This window comes from Myxine glutinosa, chromosome 1, assembly GCF_964187855.1.
Source record: "Myxine glutinosa chromosome 1, kmMyxGlut1.1, whole genome shotgun sequence".
NCBI classification, from domain to species: Eukaryota; Metazoa; Chordata; class Myxini; order Myxiniformes; family Myxinidae; genus Myxine; species Myxine glutinosa.
In genome coordinates, this window is record NC_136261.1 from 442,468,282 (window position 1) to 442,490,962 (window position 22,681).

General features: G+C 47.2%; 1 protein-coding gene across 19 annotated transcripts in view; it reads right to left on the reverse strand.

Annotated features, from left to right (window-relative positions):
- Positions 1–22,681, reverse strand: part of LOC137418230 (E3 ubiquitin/ISG15 ligase TRIM25-like) — a 1,962,167-nt gene that overhangs the window by 1,107,015 nt on the left and 832,471 nt on the right. For 18 of the 19 annotated variants that reach the window (XR_013621986.1, XR_013621985.1, XM_078770768.1 and 15 more), the window contains 3 exons: positions 8,906–9,273; positions 1,769–2,052; positions 365–460 (listed from right to left, as the gene is read on the reverse strand). Coding sequence is in view for 17 of the 19 variants with exons in the window: in XM_078770768.1 (XP_078626894.1) it covers positions 365–460; positions 1,769–2,052; positions 8,906–9,273 (748 nt within the window). In the remaining 2 variants the exon portion in view is untranslated. The remainder of the gene's footprint in view (positions 1–364; positions 461–1,768; positions 2,053–8,905; positions 9,274–22,681) is intronic. The other variant, XM_078770756.1, reaches the window with a different exon arrangement.

The following is a 22,681-nucleotide window of genomic DNA, read 5'->3' on the forward strand; positions in this document are numbered from 1 at the left end:
TCACTCACTCACCGCAGGCAGGTAGGTGGTCTTTCTGTCTTCTACCGACTCCTCTCCGGCCTTGCTCCCCCAGCTCTCTCTGTGCTCTGTCCCCCAAATATTCCTACAGGTCGCACAAGATCTGCCAGCAAGCCTCTGATGGTTAAACTGCCAAAATCTCGGCTCTCTGCTCACCTTCACTCCTTCATTCCTCTTTTCTCCCGCCTCTGGAACAAACTCCCACACTCCCTTCAATCCCACTCCTCCCTCCAGGTCTTTAAAACAGCTGTTCACCACCATCTCTTATCTTCCCCCATCCAAAACCATCCAAAACAAAGGATAATGTTTTTATTTGTAATAACAGCCATTCCTTGGTATTCCCTACCTGTGTCTGTCCTTCCTCCTCCTGAACCTCGTGTAGTTGAGATTCATTGCTCTCAATTGACTTCAATACCCGAAAGTGTTTTTCAGCCAAAACGACCTGCACAGAATAAGGAAGGAACAGAATAGAAATGAACAATTCTGTGGTGAAACCGTCACTCTCCAAGGATAGTCACATTCATACCACCAAGATGGAGGCCTCTCAATTTTATCCAAAATTACACCTGGCCTTGCTCCTCCTGCCCTCTCCGAGTACTGCTCTCCCCAAGCCACCCCAGGTCACATGCTTTCCTCAAGGAACAATTATCTGCTCATCTTCCCCAAGTTCAGGCTGCTTTTCCATATTCCGTGCCTTTCATGTCAGAGTTGTAGGCATTTCAGGGTCAAACATTCTGCCTTTTGGTGAAAATTTTGAGCACGAAACACTTTATAATCCCAGAAGCCTTCTCATGGTAATTTAAAATCAACAATTAAACTCCATCATCGTTTATCAGGTGGTCACCTGTAAAAGGTTCTACATTACCTATTACTGTTTCTATCCAGATGAAAGATCAACAACAGCATATAATAAATAATTGTAATGAAGCGCAATATGTCCTGGATATAAGGAAGATAACTCAATCAGCTGTATGAAGGACAAAAGAGGGAAGGAAAGAGGAAGGAAGAACTCAGATGCTGGGAAGTGGAGGGGAATGGTCGCAAACCGGTGTGCTGTTTCTGATGTGTCTTTGGTGCTAATAAAACATGTTTGAGATGGACAGTTGATTAACGTTGGTAACAAAACATTATACACTCATTCTCAGAAATGTCTCACTCGAGAAATATTCTGTTACGATGACATAAGCTGATCAGAAATGGAGAATCAAAAGGAAAATAAATTGAGGCCTATATACAAGCTTACTTCATAAAGAATTAGAATGGCACTCGGTGGAGTGCAAACCTCTGCCAGGCTGAACAGTTTACGTTTTGTATCCCACCGAAAGGTCAGTCCTACAGCCGGACGATAACCAAAATCGAATTGGCTTGTTCTTGTCACCTATCCAACTCACCCACCTGGTTTTATCATGGTCAGTTCATCACCTTTTGAGATATCATGCTATGCTGTATATAGTTTTGGCTCTATCTCTCAATGGTGGAAAATCACTGGAAAAATGATAGTATCCAGATCAGGATCCTCACCAAAATCTAATCCATCCTTGTCACACACCCAACCTGTCCACAAAATTTCGTCCGAATCCGTCAATAACTTTTAGAGATGTCCAGCTCACAGGCAAACAGACAGTCAAAAAGACAACCGAAAGGGGTGAAAGCATAACCTCTGTCCACCATTGGTGGTGGAGGTAAATATACTGTAGAATGGATGTAATATACGTATATACAATAACCATATTTTCACCGATTTACTCACTTTTACTTTATTAGGAGCAGTCCCCATGGGAACAACTTCGTGTTCCTTATGTTGTCTATCCTTGCACTTTGGGCAAATCAAGCTCCAGTCATCCATGCAATAAAATTTAAATAGGTCTCCATGCACAGTACATCTTAGTTTCTCAATCTTCACTCCAGGATCCATCAGGTTGTGCCCTTCCTGTTGATGACGCTTCAGATGTTGATCACAGCAGAGAATCCCACAAGTTACACATCTCTTGGCTGCCTCTTGGCCACACTTCTCACATATTCTCTTCTTGTTTCCTGAAATGGGAAATCAAGGAGAATTTTAATGGCCAATGAATATCTAAGAGTGGTTATTATGCATTCATAAATTAACTTTTGCATTTTACTTGCTTTCTGAAAAGTGATACGTCATGAGATGAACAACACAAACTCATTAGAGTCTAAAAATGGTGTATTTTAGAATTAGCTTATAGCGCAAGAGCTTCGGCACTTTAATCATGTGTCCGAGGCCAGGATGATTGCGGATGATTTGTGAATCAGAATTTTGCACTGATTATGAAAAACGATTTCGTAATTGCCGCAGTTGCTGATTTTTTGGCTAAAACCGCCATCATGTGTTTTTTCTTTTTCAACGACAAATGTCCAAAAAATTTTTTTTATTCAGTTATCTAAAATGACGACAACACGTGCATGTGGGATATTAAAATAAAGGCAATCTCTTTGTGGACATGGGTAAACATTAAAAAGACATTAGGGATAAAACATCATGGTCATCAGAGACAATTTAGTCCATAATATTAGGAAAAGACTGCTATGATTTACAAAATGTGTGACATGAATCACCCAACAGGTGTCTTTTTATCACAATTAACCATGTTCACCTCCGCCACCTGCGATGGACAGAGGTTGTTTTCACCCCTGTTGTTGTTTGTTTGACAGTGAACAGGATATCTGAACAGAACATGTGGTTGGATTCGGATGATATTTGGTGGGCAGGTTGGGTATGTGACAAGAACGAAATGATTGCAATTTTTTTTTGAAGATCCGGATATGGATCCAGATTTGAGATTTTTTATTTTTTTTAATGATTCTTCACCATTGAGTGATGGGGCTAAAAACTATAAATAGCACGATATCTCAAAAATTGTGGATGGATTATGACAAAACTTGCAAGTGTTGGGAGGTGACAAGAACAAGCCAATTCCATGTTGGTTCAGGTCTTGTTCCCTATCCAGCCTATCAGTGGATACAACATGCAAACTGTTCAGCCTGGTGGAGGTATGCGCTCTACCGAGTGCCGCTCTCGGTTATATATGTAAAAAGGGGGCAGTTGTACACTTAGGCTCGTATATCCAATATGGCTGCCAGTTGTACAAATATATCCAATATGGCTGCCAGATTACATGGCTGATGACATCATGAATTTACATTCTCCAATATAATTGTTGCATAGACCACGTTCAAGAAATTTCAAACTGATTGGACTAAGCATTGTAATTGTCAAATGATGTCATAATTGAGGTACCAATGACATCATCGTTAACAACACCTATTCCTGGTGTGCAGTTCTTTGCAATGAGCTACGTTTCAATTTTTCACTTTTGACATCATAATTATCATTAATGAATTTTTTTGTTTTTGTATACATAATCGAGGCTCGTGAAAGAGCTAACATTTATCACACAAACAAATCAAACAGACAAACAAAGAAAGTGTATAAAAAGGGGAGCGGTAGACAGGATGGGGAGAGTGGGGAAGCACATAACCACAACATTTGTGAGGGACATCGGGAATGTGTGGGAGGGAGAGGGCTTGGGGGGAGGCGGCGTGGGAAGGGGGGGGGGGGTGGGAGATGTATCAACACAAGGACACCAAGGACTTCCAGGAAAGAAATTGGTATTTCAAAATAGAGGATTTGGGGTGAAATTAGCGGGGGTAGAACAGATCGAGGTTTTGGATGGGGGAAGATAAGAGATGGTGGTGAACAGCTGTTTTAAACACCTGGAGGGAGGAGTGGGATTGAAGGGAGTGGGGGAGTTTGTTCCAGAGGCGGGACAAAAGAGGGGTGAAAGAGTGAAGGTGAGCAGTGAGTCTTGATTTTGGCATTTTAACCCTAAGAGGGTTGCAGGCAGATCTTGTGCGACCTTTAGGAATATTTGGGGGACAGAGCCCAGAGAGTGCTGGAGGAGCAAGGCCGGAGAGGAGTCGGTAGAAGACAGAAAGACCACCAACCTGCCTGCGGTGAGTAAGTGAAAGGCCCTCGGCGGTAGCTTCATCACGGGAGATTCCAATGATTCTGAACGCTTTGGTTTCGACAGCGTGAAGACGAGCTAGGTGTGAGGCAGGAGCACCAGCCCAGAGGGGAGAGCAGTATTCCATAGAGCTATGGATGAAAGCCTTGTATGTGGTGAGGAGCTCAGGTGTGCCAAGAAAGGACTTCGCACGATGGAGGATGCCCAGTCGGCGACTGGCTTGAGGGGCCAGATTTGAAATGTGGTTTTCCCAGGAAAGATCATGGCAGATAGTGAGACCCAAAAGCTTGAGTGACAGAACTTCTTGGAGAGGATTATTCAGAAAGTGGATGGGAGGGTTGTCCAGTCGATATTTTCGGAAAGACATCGTAAGAGAGTGAGATTTGTCAGGATTGAAAGACATGTTCCACTTGTTTGCCCAGTCAGTGATTTTGTCCAGGTCTGCAGAGAGTGAGGAGGCTGCAGGCTGCCGATCTGAGGGGAGGAGGCAGAAGGAAAATTATAGGCAGGAAGAGAATAATACAGGAGGAGGCACTCCCATGGTGAAAATTTCGAAGAGAAGAAAAAATATCATACTGATCGGATCAAGCCTTGTATTTGTCGAATTATGACGTCATAATGAAGGCTGAGATGACATCTTCATTAACATATTGTTACGTTTGTAGTGGTAAAGAAGAAATACCTTAGGAAAGTCAGTATTGTGTAAATTAGCATGCTCCATGTGCTGCGAAGAAGAATCTCAATGTTTCTAAGTAGGGTCAAATGTCCGGTTAAGTATTATGTGTCTCCACACGCTGGAGTGGAGCTTGTGTTACCTAGGTAGAGTACAAGTGTAATTCCACTCTATTTAAATGCCTCCTGTAATTTTTCCTTCGTTTTTATATTCATCGGTCAGCCAGGACATTGAAGGCTCTATAAAAACAACAGCGATGTAATGGGACTCATTTGCTCACAATGCCGCCAGGGCTATTAAATAGCAGTGTAATTCACGAATGGGAGATTAAACCCTGCTCCCCAAGCATGCCCAGGTAATGGAGAAACCATGCCCAGGTCCTTGTGATTGGTGAAGGAACGATGGAGCAATTCGATGAGCTCAGGCGATTGGGAGAGAGTGACGTCATGAAGGAAAATTCAAGAGCCGAAGAAAAAAACGTCTCTCACCCTCTCTCGCCCTCTCTCTCTCCCCATTTCTCTTGTCCTGGCTGCTGAAGATGACAGTTGCATTTGCCTCTTGCTCTTGTACTGGTTTTGGTCACGGCGGCCGCATACTGTTTTGTGTGGGAGGACGACGTGCTCTTGTCTGTGTGCGCCAGAGAGATCATCGGAGCCTTGTTGGTGAAGGAGGACCACTGGCACGGATTACCTCACAGTCGGGGTGCGGCAAAAAAAGTGTCTCCACGCCATTGTTGGATTGAGACCGGAGCTCAGATTCGGCCACTTTGGAACTGCTGACTCAATCGACGCCTCGCTAGAACAGTAAAGCTGAGTTCGGCCAATTATAAAAGGAACATTACTTTATTTTATTTTACCTTTTCCCCCTTTCTGTGGTTTGTGTCCGAGTGGAGAAGTTTAATTTGGAATTTTACTTTGACTACACCCTTCACTGTTATTTTCATTACTTTTAATAAATGTATTATTGTTGCATTTTACTTTCCTGTCCTGCGTCGTTTCCTTGTTTGTAGATCGAGGAATGAAACCCCCCGGCCATATGAGCAGGTAAGGCTTCGGGTCCTTCCCGCATGCACCAAAAGGAATAATCCCGCCAAGTTGGGGTATATGCCTCGGAGGTAAGCTCATTTCGGCTTTCTGTCATCCAACGGTGTTAATCGTTGGTGACACGACAATATCTTATTCCCCATGGGGAGGACTTTACAAGGAGCCATGTTTCGATTTTTTGTTGTTGAGTGGTTTCGGATATATAGAGGTGCAAAGTTTTTCCAAGACGGCATCCATACCACGTGACATCATAACGATCACGAAAAATTACACATGTTTAGACGTACGCTATGGAGAAAATTTTGAGTCAATTGGACCAACCGTTGCCAAGAAAATGAATTTTAAACTAGAGCAATGCGGCCATGTCGCCAATATGTCTCCGCATAGTCCCACAATGGGTTGGTTCCCTCGTTCACTGTCCTAAAAATAAATAAGTTTGATTTAAATCCGTTCAGCTGTTTTCAAGCATCACATTTTCAACAGACAGGACAGGTTTCACATCGATCGGTGAAGCAGTTTCAGAGAAGGGAGTTTTTAAATATCGACTTTCAAGCTAATATGGCTGCCACACCGCGTGGCATATGACCTTTAAAAATGTACACTCTGCATCTGTATGCTAGGGGATCACATTTGTGAAGTTTTGTGTTGATCAGATAAGGTTCGTTTTTCTATCCAAGATGGCTGCCAAACCACATGACCTACGACATCATCATTTTCTAACTATATGCAACAATTGTGTTAGATGATATTTGTAAAATTTCGCATCGATAGGGTAAGTTTCAGAGATATAATTATTTTATCTTTTCCTTCAATCCAATATGGCTGCACACCATGTGACCAATGATGTTTTCGTGATCATATTTCAATCGCCATGCCGAGTCAATGACACACAAAGTTTCGAGTCAATTGATTTGGTGGTTTGGGAGAAGATGTTTTTTTTAAAAGGTTTTAGGTAAAATCCAATATGGCTGCCAAACCATGTGACCTATGATGTTATAAATTAATATTTCAATGCAAATATGTCACAGATCATGTGCATGCAATTTCAGATTTTTTTGGATAAAGAATTCGATTAAAACATTTTTGGCTGGTATACCATTTCACCTATGATGTCATCGTTATCATGCTTTTTCCCCCATTGGAAGTACTTGACAATGTGCCAAGTTTCAAATTATCCCATTCAGCAGTTTCTGAGAAATAATTTTTTAATTATTTGCTTTTAACCCAAGATGGCTGCCATACCACGTGACCTATGACGTCACAATTATCATAAAACATTCTGCATGGGTGTCACTCCTACCCTGAAAGTTTCGTCTCAATCGGACATGTGGTTGCTGAGAAAAACGAGGTTAAGCCTGTACGGACGGACGGACCCACGTTCGGGGGTGGAGGCATAAAAATGCACACACGCACGTACGCACATAATCGATTAACCGCACTTTTCGCTTTGCGAGCGCAGGGTAAATATTTATTTGGTGTTTAGCTTGTTCATCTGGCTCTGCTGCTCAGCAGCCATCTTGCTCGAGAAGAGGAGCAACTCCACTTCAAAGAGTTTGATTTCTAACTTGTGACAAAAGTTTTTTTGTGGATTTTCATGCATTTCTGTTGCCACTCCTCACTCAAACTCTTTTCTCAAGATTCTCATTTCCTTGGTTGCAATGTTCTGGGCCTTTTTGTATTGATCCCAGTTCAACGTATTGTAATCAGGATTCCCAAGTTCCTATTTATTTTCATACAAAAAAACTTAGATCTACCTTTTCTCTTCATGGTAGATTTTGGATACGAAACAAATTGTACAGAATTTCCTTCCGAGCCTCTTATTTTTAAAAGTCATCCTTTTGCCTCAATTAATGTTTTATGCAAATTTCAACAACTCCAGCTAGTTTTGGGTCTCCCCAAAGGCCTATGGTTTCCAACTCTATGCAAACTATGATCTAAATTTTGTTTTTTTCCCTGTTCACAGAAAGAGTAACCCTGGAAATGTAATTCTCTAGGAATCCCTCCTGCTGTAAATTTACTTCCACATAAAAACGACTGGATCTCAACACCTGTTCTATTCTTATTAAATTTGTACTTTTGTATTCAACACACCGACCAAGTTTCTAATTTTATGACTTAATATTTTTCGTTTTGACAAACAAGATATTTTGGTATGGGTTTTCTTTTTGCATTTAAGATAATATATTTTATTCTAGGGCTGGAAGGATGGTCTAGAGGTATGAACACTCACCTGTAAGCCGCCTAGGCTAGGTTTCATTCTCGACCCAGCCATATTTCACAGGCGGGGTGATTCATCAATGTTTGTGCCGTCCATCAGATGGATGGTAAACTGGCATCCCATCTGCCAGGATTCGTTGGTGGGTATTAAAGATCCCATGGTGTCCTTCACGAAGATTAGGAGAGTTATCGCCGGCAACATGAACAATTTCAAAATTCCTGCCCCAACTAGTCCAACGTCAGGCTTGGTCAGCCGGTTCATGAACACTCGGGCCAAGCTTCCCCCCGCTGACCCCAAAATAAAAGGTGGGTTATTAATGGCAATTTAAGAAGAAGACAGATTTGCTTTTAAAATTAAAACCCGAAGACAAAGTAACATTTTCTTTTGGAATATTGAAATGACAGCGCTCTTCTAACACTACGGAATCTTAAAACATGTACAGGAAGGAGTAATTTATTTATATTTCTCTACAATATTTTTGAATTCAGTCTTTTACACAATTAGGGCTTTCTCACACTCTTTCAATCTCATAAACTTGTTTATGGTTACAATTAATTATAACATATTATCTGCATATTATTAGATTTGTTGCATCCCATGATTCCCTTATAAAAATACTAATCATTAAACTTTTCTAATCTTAAAGGCAATTCTTCCAAAACAGAATGATAATTAGATATGACCTTGAAAACTCTGTATCCAATTCAATAACCATGGAAACGTTATGTCGTCCCCAATGATAAACATGATTCATCTCACATTGATATACATTTCCCCTCTACCTGTTCACCCCATGAAGAGGTAGATCTCTACCACAGCACACTATTTGTTTGATTCCTTGGGAAAAGCAACTCTGTTGTTGAAACGTCAGGCCTGTAGGCTTCAGTGACAAATATCATTTGAATGTGCTTTTGCACTTTTATAAACCAAACAGTGAATTATTTATTGAAGTTCTGCTGCTTACCTGAATTGGGGGCCTTGCGTGTTGGCGATGCAATGTTTGTCCATGATCCAAGGCATGGATATGTACCTTGAACCTTTAGCTTGTGAAGAATCCCAACAAAGGTCTCTGCATGATCCTCACCTTTTCCTTCTATGATGTCCAAACATGCTCTGATTTTATCTCCATTGGATTCCTTGTTTGTGATTCGATCCAAATCTTCCCTTTCCAACAATCCCTCCTTTCTGGCTTGGTCAAATGCCTTTTGAGGCCCATGCAGTAAAGCATCAACGATATTTGATATATTTCGTGACAGAATATTTACAAAACAACCGTCTTCCTCGCTCGACATGTTTGGAAGGAAAGTTGACGGAGAGTATCTGAAGCAAAATCTAAAATAAAAAAAGAGAGATGTAACAGTCAAGAAACTTGTCTATTGTCAGACACCCTGTTTAAATAGACACTGATCATACTCCACAATGAACAAACACATCTGTGAATTCTAAGGAAAATGGTTTTGGTTCTTGTTTTCATTTTTTTGATTTCTATGAAAATCAAATTACTTCTTTTTCGATGCAAGCATTGAGATCTTTCTGTCTTCTACCGACTCCTCTACGTCCTAGCTCCCCCTGCCCTGTCTGTGCTCTGTCCCACAAATATTCCTTAAGGACACACAAGATGGCTGCCAGAAACCCTTTTCTGGTGAAACTGACAAAATCAAGACTTTCTCCTCACCTTCATTCTTTCATTCCTCTTTTTTCCCACCTCTGGAACAAACTCCCACATTCCCTTCAATCCCACTCCTCCCACCAGGTCTTCAAAACAGCTGTTCACCACCATCTCTTATCTTCCCCAATCCAAACCTTGATAATTTATACCCTCGTTAACATACCCCAAATACACCTCTTTCAATCTCCGATGTCATTCCTGAAATTCCTAGGAGTGTCCATTTGTTCATACCATGTATCCCTCCCCCACACCCCACCCTCTCCCTTAGAGATCTACCGATGTCTCTGTTCTCTACTGTTGTTGTGTGTCTGCTTCCCTCTCTCTCCCCCTCTTGTCTCCCCCTCTTGTCTCCCACTCCCTGTATTGTATGTTTTATGTGTCCATTTATGTTTTTTTGTGTTTAATGTATTAGCTCTTGCCCCAGCCTCGACTTTGTGTACAATATATATATATATATATACACACACACATATATATATATATATATATATATATATATATATATATATATATATATATATATATATATATTGTTACAGACGCGGCTTAGGTGTTATTTACCGAGCGGTTTGGTATGACCACGTCTGCAACAGGTTACCCGATTATACCCGGACGTTGACTAATCGCGCTATGCTAGATCAATGAAGGAAAAGACACACGGCTGGACTACAATGACACGACACCAAGGGTTACGGTTCTCAAGGCCTCCGGAGGAGGTTCTATATTAGGGCGGAAGGTCAGACTACAGGGATTAGATGTATAACATAGAAAGGTAGGCACTTAGACACACTTATATTAACCCCAACAGACGACAGATAAACGGGACAAGGCTGACTCACACGGGAATTGATGGCAAGGATAGGCGGGTTGGTCGATCGCTCCAGGTGCACCTGGGCTCAGGGCAGGATCGACCCGGTCCGGTCTGGAGATGCGGGGAGGTCGCTCAGCGCTCGGGGTCGCGTCTGGTCTGCTCAAGCTGGGGGCGCATCTCCCTCTCACTTCCGGTGAGTCGTCGCGTATATCCGGCGGGGAGTCACGCCCTCGGCTCGTTAGCTCTGCCCCAGATGGAATCGGTCTGTTGCTTGTCATTGGGTGCGGGGGTTACCAGCTCCGCCCTTGACGAGGGGCCGACAGGGAGCCCCTTCGTGGTAACCCCGTCGGCGCACATGGTCATGGCGGCTAACCGAGCCGGTGTGAGGACGCACACTCCCCGCGCCGTCGCCGCGCCGCCCCCCTCTGCTGTTGTAGTTGTTATAGTTGGCGCTTGAGATGATGGGAAGAGATGCGGGGAGGTATGGGGAGGTCCTAAACTCACTACTGGTGCCATACGATCACATTCTGGTGCAACGAAGAGTCAGAATTAATGGAAACGAGTCCTTAACTGACATAGACTAAGAATAACTAGCAAGATGTCCTATAGTTGTCTACGTGTGATGCGGTGGACCTGGGCACGACATTTAATGGGGGAATGAAGGGGAAGATCGGCTCTACTGGGTGTTGTTTACAGACAATGGGACTAGGGAATGGGGTAAGGGAGAGTTGGGGAGTATTGGGGAAATAGGGGCATATTTACAAGCGGATATGGAGGCCAAATTCCATACCCGCAACATTGCACCCTTCTCTACCCTCGGGGCGTCCCGACCGGATAAATTTTTACCTATTTTAGAGTGGCACTCAGATGTAGTTCCCTCTACTATTAACTCTACCCTGAGTGCGACAGTTTTACAGATATTCACAAATGAGTAAATATGTCCCCCTGCGACGTTGCACCCTTCTCCTCACAGAAACACACCCACAGGATAACCGAATCCGGAAAGAATTCGCAAACTAAACATACAGCCGGTAGGGAGCATTATTTACAAGACTACGCTGCTATTTACACTACGATCCAGGACCTGTTTTTGGAGGAACACATGCAGATGTTATGCATAGAGAGAGCACGCATGCTAGCATCGATACACCAACCCACGAGTGCTCTGTGGCCTACGGCCTTTAATAATGTGCAGAGCACCCCTTCCCAGCACCAAAAGCACCACCCCATCACACAGTCAGCACCATCCGGTGCACCACCATTGTTCGTTAAAATAAAAACAACAACCCCTAACCCTGCAGGTGTCTCTTGCTCTTCGTGTGGTGCACTCGGCCTTCTGTGGTGTCAACTAAAAGTGGTTCACCTGTATGGCATAGGTGCCACGTTGACCCATAGGTCCATCCCTGGGTGGTGCTTGCCCGCAAAAGGACTGTGGTCCATTGTGGGTGGCCACAAACATTGCGGTCCATATGGTGTATCGATCCCAGCAGCAAGCAGCGAAAGTGCAGGCCCACAACTGCGGAGCCAGCACCTCTCTCTCCTCTCTCTCCGCCCCAAAGCCAGATCCTCAGAGGTGGGAGACAAAAGAAAAGACAAGTGAGTAAGGTGGTAAGGGCGCAAAAGTGCACGCAATGTAAGGTAATGCACACTGGGGGCACATGGGAACCAGGTGAGACAGGTACGTTCCTACCGTACGCCCCCCCCCCACCAGGTAACCTACATGGCCCCTCCCCTACCCCTTACTGTATCCACAAAACACAACACTACCCATAAACATCTACTTTACAAATCAACAAACATCCCTACTGTCTTCCCCGTTCCTCCCATAAACCAAATTCGTCTTCTCTCCCTCCTAACCAATCAAATTTGCCATTCTCAACTCTCATCAAAATTTGCCATCTCCAACTCGACATCATAATTTGCCATTACCAATTCGTCATCAGTCCCTCCTAGGGAGGGAGCGATGGAATCACCCCAATGTCTCATCCACGTCGTGATGCGTCTCACAAATCCTCACAGCAATCCTTACTTCCTGCCACACAACAAAGAAAACACAGGTGTGGAGTCATCTTCATCACCACAGGTAAGTGGCTGCGTATGGTGCGACAGGTTCATCAATCCTAACTATCTCCTAAATGACTTTAACAACTTTACACTACCCGGGGTCTTTCTCCGGCCAAACCATTGGCCCTCTTACACTATGGGTTCTAAAAACCAATTCCCATTGGCCAAACTGTGGTGCTTTTCAATTTGGGGTCTCACTCCCCCGATTCATCTCTCGGTGCCCTCGCACAATTTCTGGGCTGTGACGTGTAACTCTCCCAGCAGGTCTACCCACCTGCACACCTCCACCACTGCAGTTGCCTCCGAGCTTACCTGCTCCTTACCCTAACCTAACTACCTGGGGAAGGCCCTCTGGCACTCTCCCCACTCGGTGCCCTCTCTGGCCCTGGGCTGCCCGATCCACACCCGGGATCCTCAGGCACCCACTCACAACTACCGGCTCCCAGAGCCCACCTGCGGCCTCACCTGGCCGACATCCTCACAGTGGTGGAGTGCCCAACCAACTACACACACTAACAGGCTACACGCCCAGCCATTTCCACGACACTAATGCACCCATCCACAACACCAGTCTGCAACCGCACCACAAATGCCAATATCCAACCACAATTTACCTGTACCCTCTACCTAACACTTACACTACCCGCCCCGGGTACTCGTGAAAGGGGTCCACTCTTCCCCCATCCACACCTTCGCACCATGCACACCACTCCGTACCACTTACTCCAACTCTCTCCACACACCTGCACTTGCACACCTGTGCTCTCACTCTTGGTGCCGCCTGCACCCTTCTCTCCCCAAGCGCATTCACGCTGATCCACCACACTCATTACTCATACACTGCTCCACACTGCTCCACTTCTCACACAGCATCATCTCATCTAACTCCTCCCCTCTGAAACTTGCGCTTCCCAGTCGTCCCTTTAAACTATTGCGCTCCCACGTCATTATAATCCACACTAATCTACCTGCGTCCCCACTACAGGTATCAGTCACTAACTAACCTTAACGTTACCTAATGTCAATCTCTTCTAGATCCCTACACACCATATCCTAACCCACCCGGGCTAGTTTTCACTGCCATCACCCCATAAACTATTGCGCATTTGCCCCCCCTGGGAAGGGTGGCAGGGATGCCACTCTTACCCACCGGGCACATCGCTCACTACCAATTTTGCACATCAAATTTCAACAAATCAAAAATTTGCCAATCACTACCCATCATCTGCCAATCACTACTGCCAATCCTTTGCCAATCATCAAATTTTGTTTTTCTCTAATTTTGGGGCCAAAACACTAACCTCATCACCCAGTCTACTTACTAATGCCTCTCGGTGCGCCAATTTGCTTCTAAATCTCGGCTGCGTACAGCCAAGCCATGAATGCGGGTTGTTTGGTGCCAGCGGCTGGACACGTCCCGCATTCGGGGCAGGGAAGGAGGTTTACCCGGGCCGAGATCCCACGCACCATCTCGGCGTGGTGCCATCCAATGGCTCGATCTCGACCTGCCGGAATGCCTCAACAAAAAGTGGTCACCATGACGACCCTTCTTATCCAGCTGCCCGCTCCGCCTAGTGGAGCACGGACGCGGCCGTTCAAAGCGAGGCCCGGCACGCACCGAGGGCCCGCTTCGGCTAAAAGTCGACCTAACCTCTAACCCGTTTACCTTCGATGCCTCACCTGCATGCTTACACCCCGCAGCCCGTTCCTTGCTCACACATCCAGCCGTTTCCATGCTCCTCGTACCTTTCCTTACACACCCAGGTACTCTCATTCCACTCACAGACTTGGTCACACACCTGACCACCGAACACCTTGGCACACATTCGTCACTCGCACACCTCACCAACACACCTCTTCGCGCCCCCTCCTCGGTCACCTCCTCTGTGACAATCACAGGTGTGCTCTCATTCGCACACCCAACCACGTGCCTCACTACTAATTCCAGCGTGCATTCCCACTCACGCTCTACCATTCCAGGTGTGCATCCTTCCATTCCAGGTGTGCATCCTCGCTCACCTGTCACAACCAACTCATGCTCCTTGTCACTCTCACTACTCTCACCTCCATTCTTGACAGCGCACTCTTTCCTCATGCACCTGTCCGTCACACACCTTTCTCGCGCACACTCTCCCGTTACACCCTCTGTAACACTCACCACAGGTGTGCATTCTTCCTTGCCTTTGACAGCGCACTCTTTCCTCATGCACCTGTCCGTCACACACCTTCCTCGCGCACACTCTCCCGTCACACCCTCTGTAACACTTACCACACCGCGCTTCCAGGTGCTCCCTCGCACACGCGCTACGACCGACTCACTCTCGCCAGCACCCTCACTCCTTGGCATGCACTTTTTCCTCACACACCCCAGAGTCAGACTTTCTCGCACACCTCCTTTTTCGCACACCAGACCTGTCGCACACTTCACCAACGGCCTCTCACGAACTCCCGGGTCCATCTCGACCCCCAAGCTTATCAAATCACCTGGCGCATCATACGCACGACCATATTGGTCACCACTTACACCGGGTCCTCTTCCTCTTCGTTCTCCTCCATCACCTGCGAATCCCTCATCCGGTTAATGAGCACATCACCACGATCCAAACACAGACTTTGGACCAATTCTTTTACCTCCTCTTTTATCTCTTTCTTATCCTCTCTCCGTCGCTTCTAAATTTCGCTCACCCCTTCTTCCACTTCTTCTAATTTCTGCTTCACCTCTTTTATTCCCCGGTACGTCTCCTCAATCTCGTCCTCCAAGGCTACCTTGACCGTTTCCAGGTGCGTCTTCACCTGCCGGTCCTTTGTCTCCATTACCTCTATCACCTCGTCCAACCTCGCTGTCAGTCCCTCACGTACCATCTGGCATTCCCTCTTCGTCGCTATCAAGTCATCTTTTAGTTCTTTCTGTGTCGCCTTTAACCCTCCTATTACCGCTGTGTTCTTCTTTACCTGGTCCGTTAGTTCATTTTGTCCCTCTGTCAGTTGTTCTACCTCCTGCGTCAGGTCCTCTATGCCCCCTTGTAACTTTACAGTCCCCTTTCTCACCTCCTTCTCCATGTGCTCCTTACAGTGCCTCACCTCCTCGCGCACTCCTCCGACCTCCTCACTCACTCCTCTTCTGATCTCCTCTCCCATTACTTGCATCTCCTGCCCAGATGCCACCCTCATCTGCTCCATTTCCTCCCTGTGAGCATCCAGTTTGGTTTCTACCCCCATTCTGACCCCCTCTATCTGCTGCCCCATTTGTTTAACTTCCCTTTCCGCTTGGTCCCTCATGTCCCTCAATTTGCCTTCCATTCTGTTTTCTAACCCCTCTAACCCCTTTTGCATCCCTTCCAGTTGATTCTCTTGAGCGGCCATTCTGTTTTCTACCCCCATTAACCCATTCTTTACCTCTTTTATCCCGTTGTCGAACCCCTCAAAATTATTGTCTAACTTCTCAAATTTCTTGTCTAACCCCTCACCGGTACCCCTCGCTTCGTCCCTCATTGCCCCCATTTGGCCCTCTAATCGCTCACTATCCGCCCTCATTCCCACAATTTGGTTTCCCATTACCCCCATTTGGTTCTCCAATCGCTCACTAGTCTGGGCCATAAGGGCCTTCATTTGTATAAAAAACAGATTCAAATCCCCCGGTGGCGCTACCACGGTCGCGGGCGTGGGCGCCGTGGCCATGTGCGAGGCGCCATTTTGCGCGCCTGCTACCCTCGCTGCTTCGCTCTCCTCGCGTCCCTCAATTTGGTCCTGGACCGACCCTGCCTCACTCTCCTCTACCGGACCCCAGCTGTCTTGGTCTGCCATAGCGCGACTTTCAAAATTCGGGTTTTTATTTTCGTATAACAATTCAAATTTCGCCGTTATAATTTCGCGCGGGAAACGCGCTCCGAATCGATTCTACTACAAATTCCGCGCGGGAAACGCGCTCCGAATCGATTCTACTACAAATTTGGGCCTAATAAATTTAGTCCCGGGTCCGAATTCCACTCCTCGACACCAATTGTTACAGACGCGGCTTAGGTGTTATTTACCGAGCGGTTTGGTATGACCACGTCTGCAACAGGTTACCCGATTATACCCGGACGTTGACTAATCGCGCTATGCTAGATCAATGAAGGAAAAGACACACGGCTGGACTACAATGACACGACACCAAGGGTTACGGTTCTCAAGGCCTCCGGAGGAGGTTCTATTAGGGCGGAAGGTCAGATTACAGGGATTAGATGTATAACATAGAAAGGTAGGCACTTAGACACACTTATATTAACCCCAACAGACGACAGATAAACGGGACAAGGCTGACTCACACGGGAATTGATGGCAAGGATAGGCGGGTTGGTCGATCGCTCCAGGTGCACCTGGGCTCAGGGCAGGATCGACCCGGTCCGGTCTGGAGATGCGGGGAGGTCGCTCAGCGCTCGGGGTCGCGTCTGGTCTGCTCAAGCTGGGGGCGCATCTCCCTCTCACTTCCGGTGAGTCGTCGCGTATATCCGGCGGGGAGTCACGCCCTCGGCTCGTTAGCTCCGCCCCAGATGGAATCGGTCCGTTGCTTGTCATTGGGTGCGGGGGTTACCAGCTCCGCCCTTGACGAGGGGCCGACAGGGAGCCCCTTCGTGGTAACCCCGTCGGCGCACATGGTCATGGCGGCTAACCGAGCCGGTGTGAGGACGCACACTCCCCGCGCCGTCGCCGCGCCGCCCCCCTCTGCTGTTGTAGTTGTTATAGTTGGCGCTTGAGATGATGGGAAGAGATGCGGGGAGGTATGGGGAGGTCCTAAACTCACTACTGGTGCCATACGATCACATTCTGGTGCAACGAAGAGTCAGAATTAATGGAAACGAGTCCTTAACTGACATAGACTAAGAATAACTAGCAAGATGTCCTATAGTTGTCTACGTGTGATGCGGTGGACCTGGGCACGACATTTAATGGGGGAATGAAGGGGAAGATCGGCTCTACTGGGTGTTGTTTACAGACAATGGGACTAGGGAATGGGGTAAGGGAGAGTTGGGGAGTATTGGGGAAATAGGGGCATATTTACAAGCGGATATGGAGGCCAAATTCCATACCCGCAACAATATATATAAAGCAGTAAAGTATATTTGTTTGTCCTCTTATAACTCGAGAACTACTCATCGCAGAGAAAAACCAAAGGCATATTCAGAATCAGTACGTGTCAGAGCAACTACAGCACACCTTAAATTTTAAAAAAAACTTCAGCTTTTAAAATTAGCGTATTAGCGCAGAAGCGCTAGCAGAAGAGGGAGGGAATCGAAGGGAGGGAGCGCAGCGCTCCCTCTAGCGCTTCCCAGCGCCAGCACTTCTGTTAGCGTAATTAGCATATTTCGGAACGTTAATTTTTCAACTTCATTATTCGGAATCAGTACGTCCCAGAGAAACTTCGTAATGTTAATTTTTCAACTTCATCCGATTGACATGGGACCAACGGCATGTGACAGAGTCAAACATACATGCTACATTTATTTGACAATGAGTTCCGACTTCCGGGTTCGTGCCGCCAACCCCGTTAGGTGCCTCTTGCGGCACACAGGGAATTACCAGTGAACTGGTACTCAATTTGCCGACCTCGGTAGGATGACAGGCTGAGTCAACCCCCCTGGTGTTAAGGGGAAGGAGGAGGGGAGGGGGAAGAGGAGGGGAGGGGAACGGGGGGGAGGGGGAGAGGGAGGGGGAGGGGGGAAGGGAGAAGGGGGGGAGGGGGGAGGGGGAGAGGAAGGGGGGAGGGGAAGGGGGAGGGGAGAAGGGCCCTTCTTTCCCCGGGCACCCCCTACACCTTCCCCTCCCCCCTTCCCCTCCCCCTTCCCCCCTTCCCCCCCCCCCCATTCCCCTCCCCTCCCCTCCTCCTCCCCCACCCGGCAATGCCGGGTACTTCTGCTAGTATATATATATATATCCATTAAATAGATTGAAACCCGGATAAAGGGCAGAGGATGAGACCTCAAAGCATCTTCAAGGACAACCAACAGAATAATATGTAACGTGCACTGAGTAAAAGGCTGTCAGTCGGCCATCTTTGGTCGGATGACAAAACAACATTTTCTGGTTCTTGGGTTGCAATCGTCATTGGGAGGTGTATTCGTGTTGGATTAAGTGCTTTGTTAATTGCTAATGCCATAGATCACATATCAAGTTGCATGGGACCGAGTGGAACATTCCCTCATTCACTCACATTCAACAACAATCACGACACAATTATTACAATAATCCTAATATTCCCTGCAAGACCATGGCTTAACTCTCATTACACACCGTGTGATCCTGAATTCGGCAGCGGGGAGGTACCGTACAACCAAGATGATGGGGGCGCTTAAGGCTGTGGTGCCCGAAGTCCAAAACAAGTCACTCGACTTTACAACTTTTTCGACCACCACCCCCCCCCCTCCCTCCCTCAACTATTCGGTCCCTGACAGCCAAACAGCTCCTTTGCTGTACGTCCTGACGGTGAGGGTCTCCACACCATCCAGGCTCTCATGGCCACTCTTACCCGTTACCCGTACCAATTCCCCAACTCATCTGCATACCCATAAACGCAAAGCACGATGAGCCGTGACAATTGGGAAAGATGAATTTTGACACAAACCCAATTCCATTGGGGTGCACGCTCAATCAGGGTGCCTGCAAAAGCCAATCTCATATCTCCCATGCCAATAAAACCCAGGGCTCTCTTTCCAAGCCGAGAACCCGTAAACCACCACGGACCATCTGTGGAAGACCATGCAGCCCTACCCAGGCCTTTCCCATCACACTATCATGTTACACAGATGCTCCAATGGTTGTCCGGTGGGCTGTACTCATTCCTGTCCATGCGGTTCGACCCGTGTCCATAGACCAGCACAGCATGGCAGGTCACCACATGCTGGCTTTTTTTTTTTTTTTGTATACAAGATCGAGGCTCGTGAAAGAGCGAACATTAATCACACAGAAAGACAAACAGACACATAAAACAAATAACATCGGGAGCGGTAGACAAGATGGGGAGAGAGGGGGAAGGACACAAACACAACATTTGAGAGCAGGGACCGAGAGACATGGAGACATCGAGAGATCTGTGGGAGGGAGAGAGCTTTGGGCGGGAGGCATGGGAAGGGGGGGGGGGTGGGAGACGTATAAAACATATGGACACTGCCAGGACTTCCAGGAAAGAAGTTGGAATTTCAAACAAGGTGGATCTGGGGTGAATTTGTGGGGGTAGAAAAGATCAAGGTTTTGGATGGGGGAAGATAAGAGATGGTGGTGAACAGCTGTTTTAAAGACCTGGAGGGAGGAGTGGGATTGAAGGGAGTGTGGGAGTTTGTTCCAGAGGCGGGAGAATAGAGGAATGAAAGAGTGAAGGTGAGCAGAGAGCCGAGATTTCGGCAGTTTAACCATCAGAGGGTTGCTGGCAGATCTTGTGCGACCTGTAGAAATATTTGGGGGACATAGCACAGAGAGAGCTGGGGGAGCAAGGCTGGAGAGGAGTCGGTAGAAGACAGAAAGACCACCTACCTGCCTGCGGTGAGTGAGTGAAAGGCCCTCAGAGATAGCTTCATCGCGGGAGATTCCAATGATTCTGAAAGCTTTGGATTCAACAGCGTGAAGCCGAGCCAGGTGTGAGGCAGGAGCACCAGCCCATAGGGGAGAACAGTATTCCATTGAGCTGCGGATGAAAGCCTTGTATGTGGTGAGGAGCTCAGGTGTGCCTAGGAAGGACTTCGCACGACGGAGGATGCCCAGTCGGTGACTGGCTTTGGAGGCCAGCTTGGAAATGTGGTTTTCCCAAGAAAGATCATGGCAGATAGTGAGACCCAAAAGCTTGAGCGACAGAACTTCTTGGAGAGGATTGTTGAGAAAGTAGATGGGAGGGTTGTCCAGTCGATCTTTTCGGAGAGACATCGTAAGAGTGTGAGATTTGTCAGGATTGAAAGACATGTTCCACTTGTTTGACCAGTCTGTGATTTTGTCCAGGTCTTCAGAGAGTGAGGAGACTGCCGATCTGAGGGAAGAGGAATGGAGCGGCAGAGAGTGGAGTCATCAGCAAAGAGATAGAGAGGATTTTCCAGAGAGTCGGAGAGATCATTGATAAAGACCAGAAAAAGCACAGGGCCCAGCACACTGCCTTGGGGAACTCCAGCCTGAACAGGAAGGGGAGATGAGAGAAATCCATTCAGGGCCACACGTTGACTACGACCAGAGAGGACGTCCGCAAGCCATGCATGGAGATTTCCATGGATACCATAGGAGGAGAGTTTGGTGAGCAGAGCTGGGTGCCAGACCGTATCGAAGGCACGTGATATGTCAAGGGAGACAGCTCTGATTTCCTGTTTGGCATTGAGGACCTCCATCCATTGTTGAGACAGCAGAAGCAGCATGTCCAGAGTAGAGTGACCTGGTCTGAAACCAAATTGATGATCAGAGATCAAGCCATTGGAGAAGAGGAAAGATTTCATATCCGAAGCAATGATGGATTCCATGACTTTGCTGATAATTGGGAGCAGGCTGATTGGTCTGTAGTTGCAAGGATCTGTTTTTGCACCTTTTTTGTGTAAAGCGGTAATGTTTGCTGATTTCCAGGATGCTGGCAGATGACCTTGAGCAAAAGATAGGGTGAAAAGAACAGAGAGAGGGTGAGATAGAGCGGCAGAGCAGGATTTTAGGACCCGTGGGCTGATGCCGTCTGGTCCAGTTGCAGAATCAGAGTCGAGGTTTGACAAAAACTCCTCCACCTTGTCAGGAGAGAAGGACGCAGAGTCCAGGAGCAGTTGGGTTCGACTGGGAAAGGTGGGAACAGAGAGAGATGGGTTTGGGACTAAGGATTTTGAGGTAAACACAGAGTTGAGGCATTCGGCTTTGTCACGTGCGATGTCAACTGTGTGGCCATTTGAGGTAAGGGAGGGGATGGAGGGGGAACAAACACCAGAAACGGATTTGAACAGACGCCACCAGGATTTGGAGGAAGGAGACAGGTTTGAGAGTTCATTCTTGAGTGAGGAGAGATAGTGCTTCCTGGCACACCTGAGGGTAGACACACACTTGTTCTGAGCTTGGTGGAAGGAACTGAGATTGCCTTCAGTTGGATTAGCCTTCCAAGAGGCAAAGGCAAGTTGTTTCAGGGCAACTGCCTCACCACAAGATTCAGTGTACCATGGACGGGAGGAAGGGTAAGACAACTGAAGGCGAGATGGGATAAATCTGTGCATGAGAGAGATCAGTTTGCTTTGGAAGAATTGATGTCAGAGGCAGTGGAGATGGGAGACCAATCCAGACGATTGATGGCTGCTTGAAGACCGTCCCAGTCGGCCTGAGTGAAATGCCAGACTCGTCGACGCTGAGGAGGCTCTCTGAGAATGGCCAGAGAGATGTCCACTTTGACAAGCACATGATCAGAAGAACCGATTGGAGCAGAGGAAGAGCAGCAGACATTAGCAGGGAAGTTTGTCATAACCAAGTCTAGAAGAGAAGATACTCCATTGGCTGAGATCCGGGTCGGGAAATTGACAGATTGTGTCTATCCCAGTGAGTCACAGAAGTCCTTTGCTGAGGTGCCATGACTGGTGAGAGAGGAACCCACACCCAACCAGGTGGCATGATGACAGTTGAAGTCACCACATATGAGGAAGAGAGAGTTGGGATGAGTGGATAGAAGTTGGTCCATGTTGTCAGACAGTGAAATGTAGATGGAGTCCAAGAGTCTCAGGGAGAGGCTGCCAGGACGCATGCCCGGGCAGCCACCACATCAGGCCCTTATTGGCCGTCTGTGGTGCCGCCACCAAAGCGCGACCCACAACACCTCCCCCTCATGGTCCTCATGATGCACCATGATCGTGCCCATGAGTAACCACCTCGGACCCCGGGAGGTCTCAACCCCCTCCAGGGTCCGGTGACCCCACCGTCCCGAGACACTTGCTCGGATGGCGTCCTGATGGACAAGGGACGCCACACTCCACCAGAATCCCCATGAGGCCCGGGTCATACCACAACCCCCCATGATCGGACCCCATGTCCAAAACCCACCCGCGCAGCCCCCCAGCTGCCCGGAACAACCCAATTTCCCAAGGGGATAATTTTCCATGAGGCCGACCCCTTTAGTCCCCCCTGGTCCGAATTCTGCAGCCCGGGGACCAATTCCCTCCAAGGCTGCGCCAAATTAAAATCCCATTAAAATTTGAGTTTAATTTAAAAGTAAATTTTATTTTTTT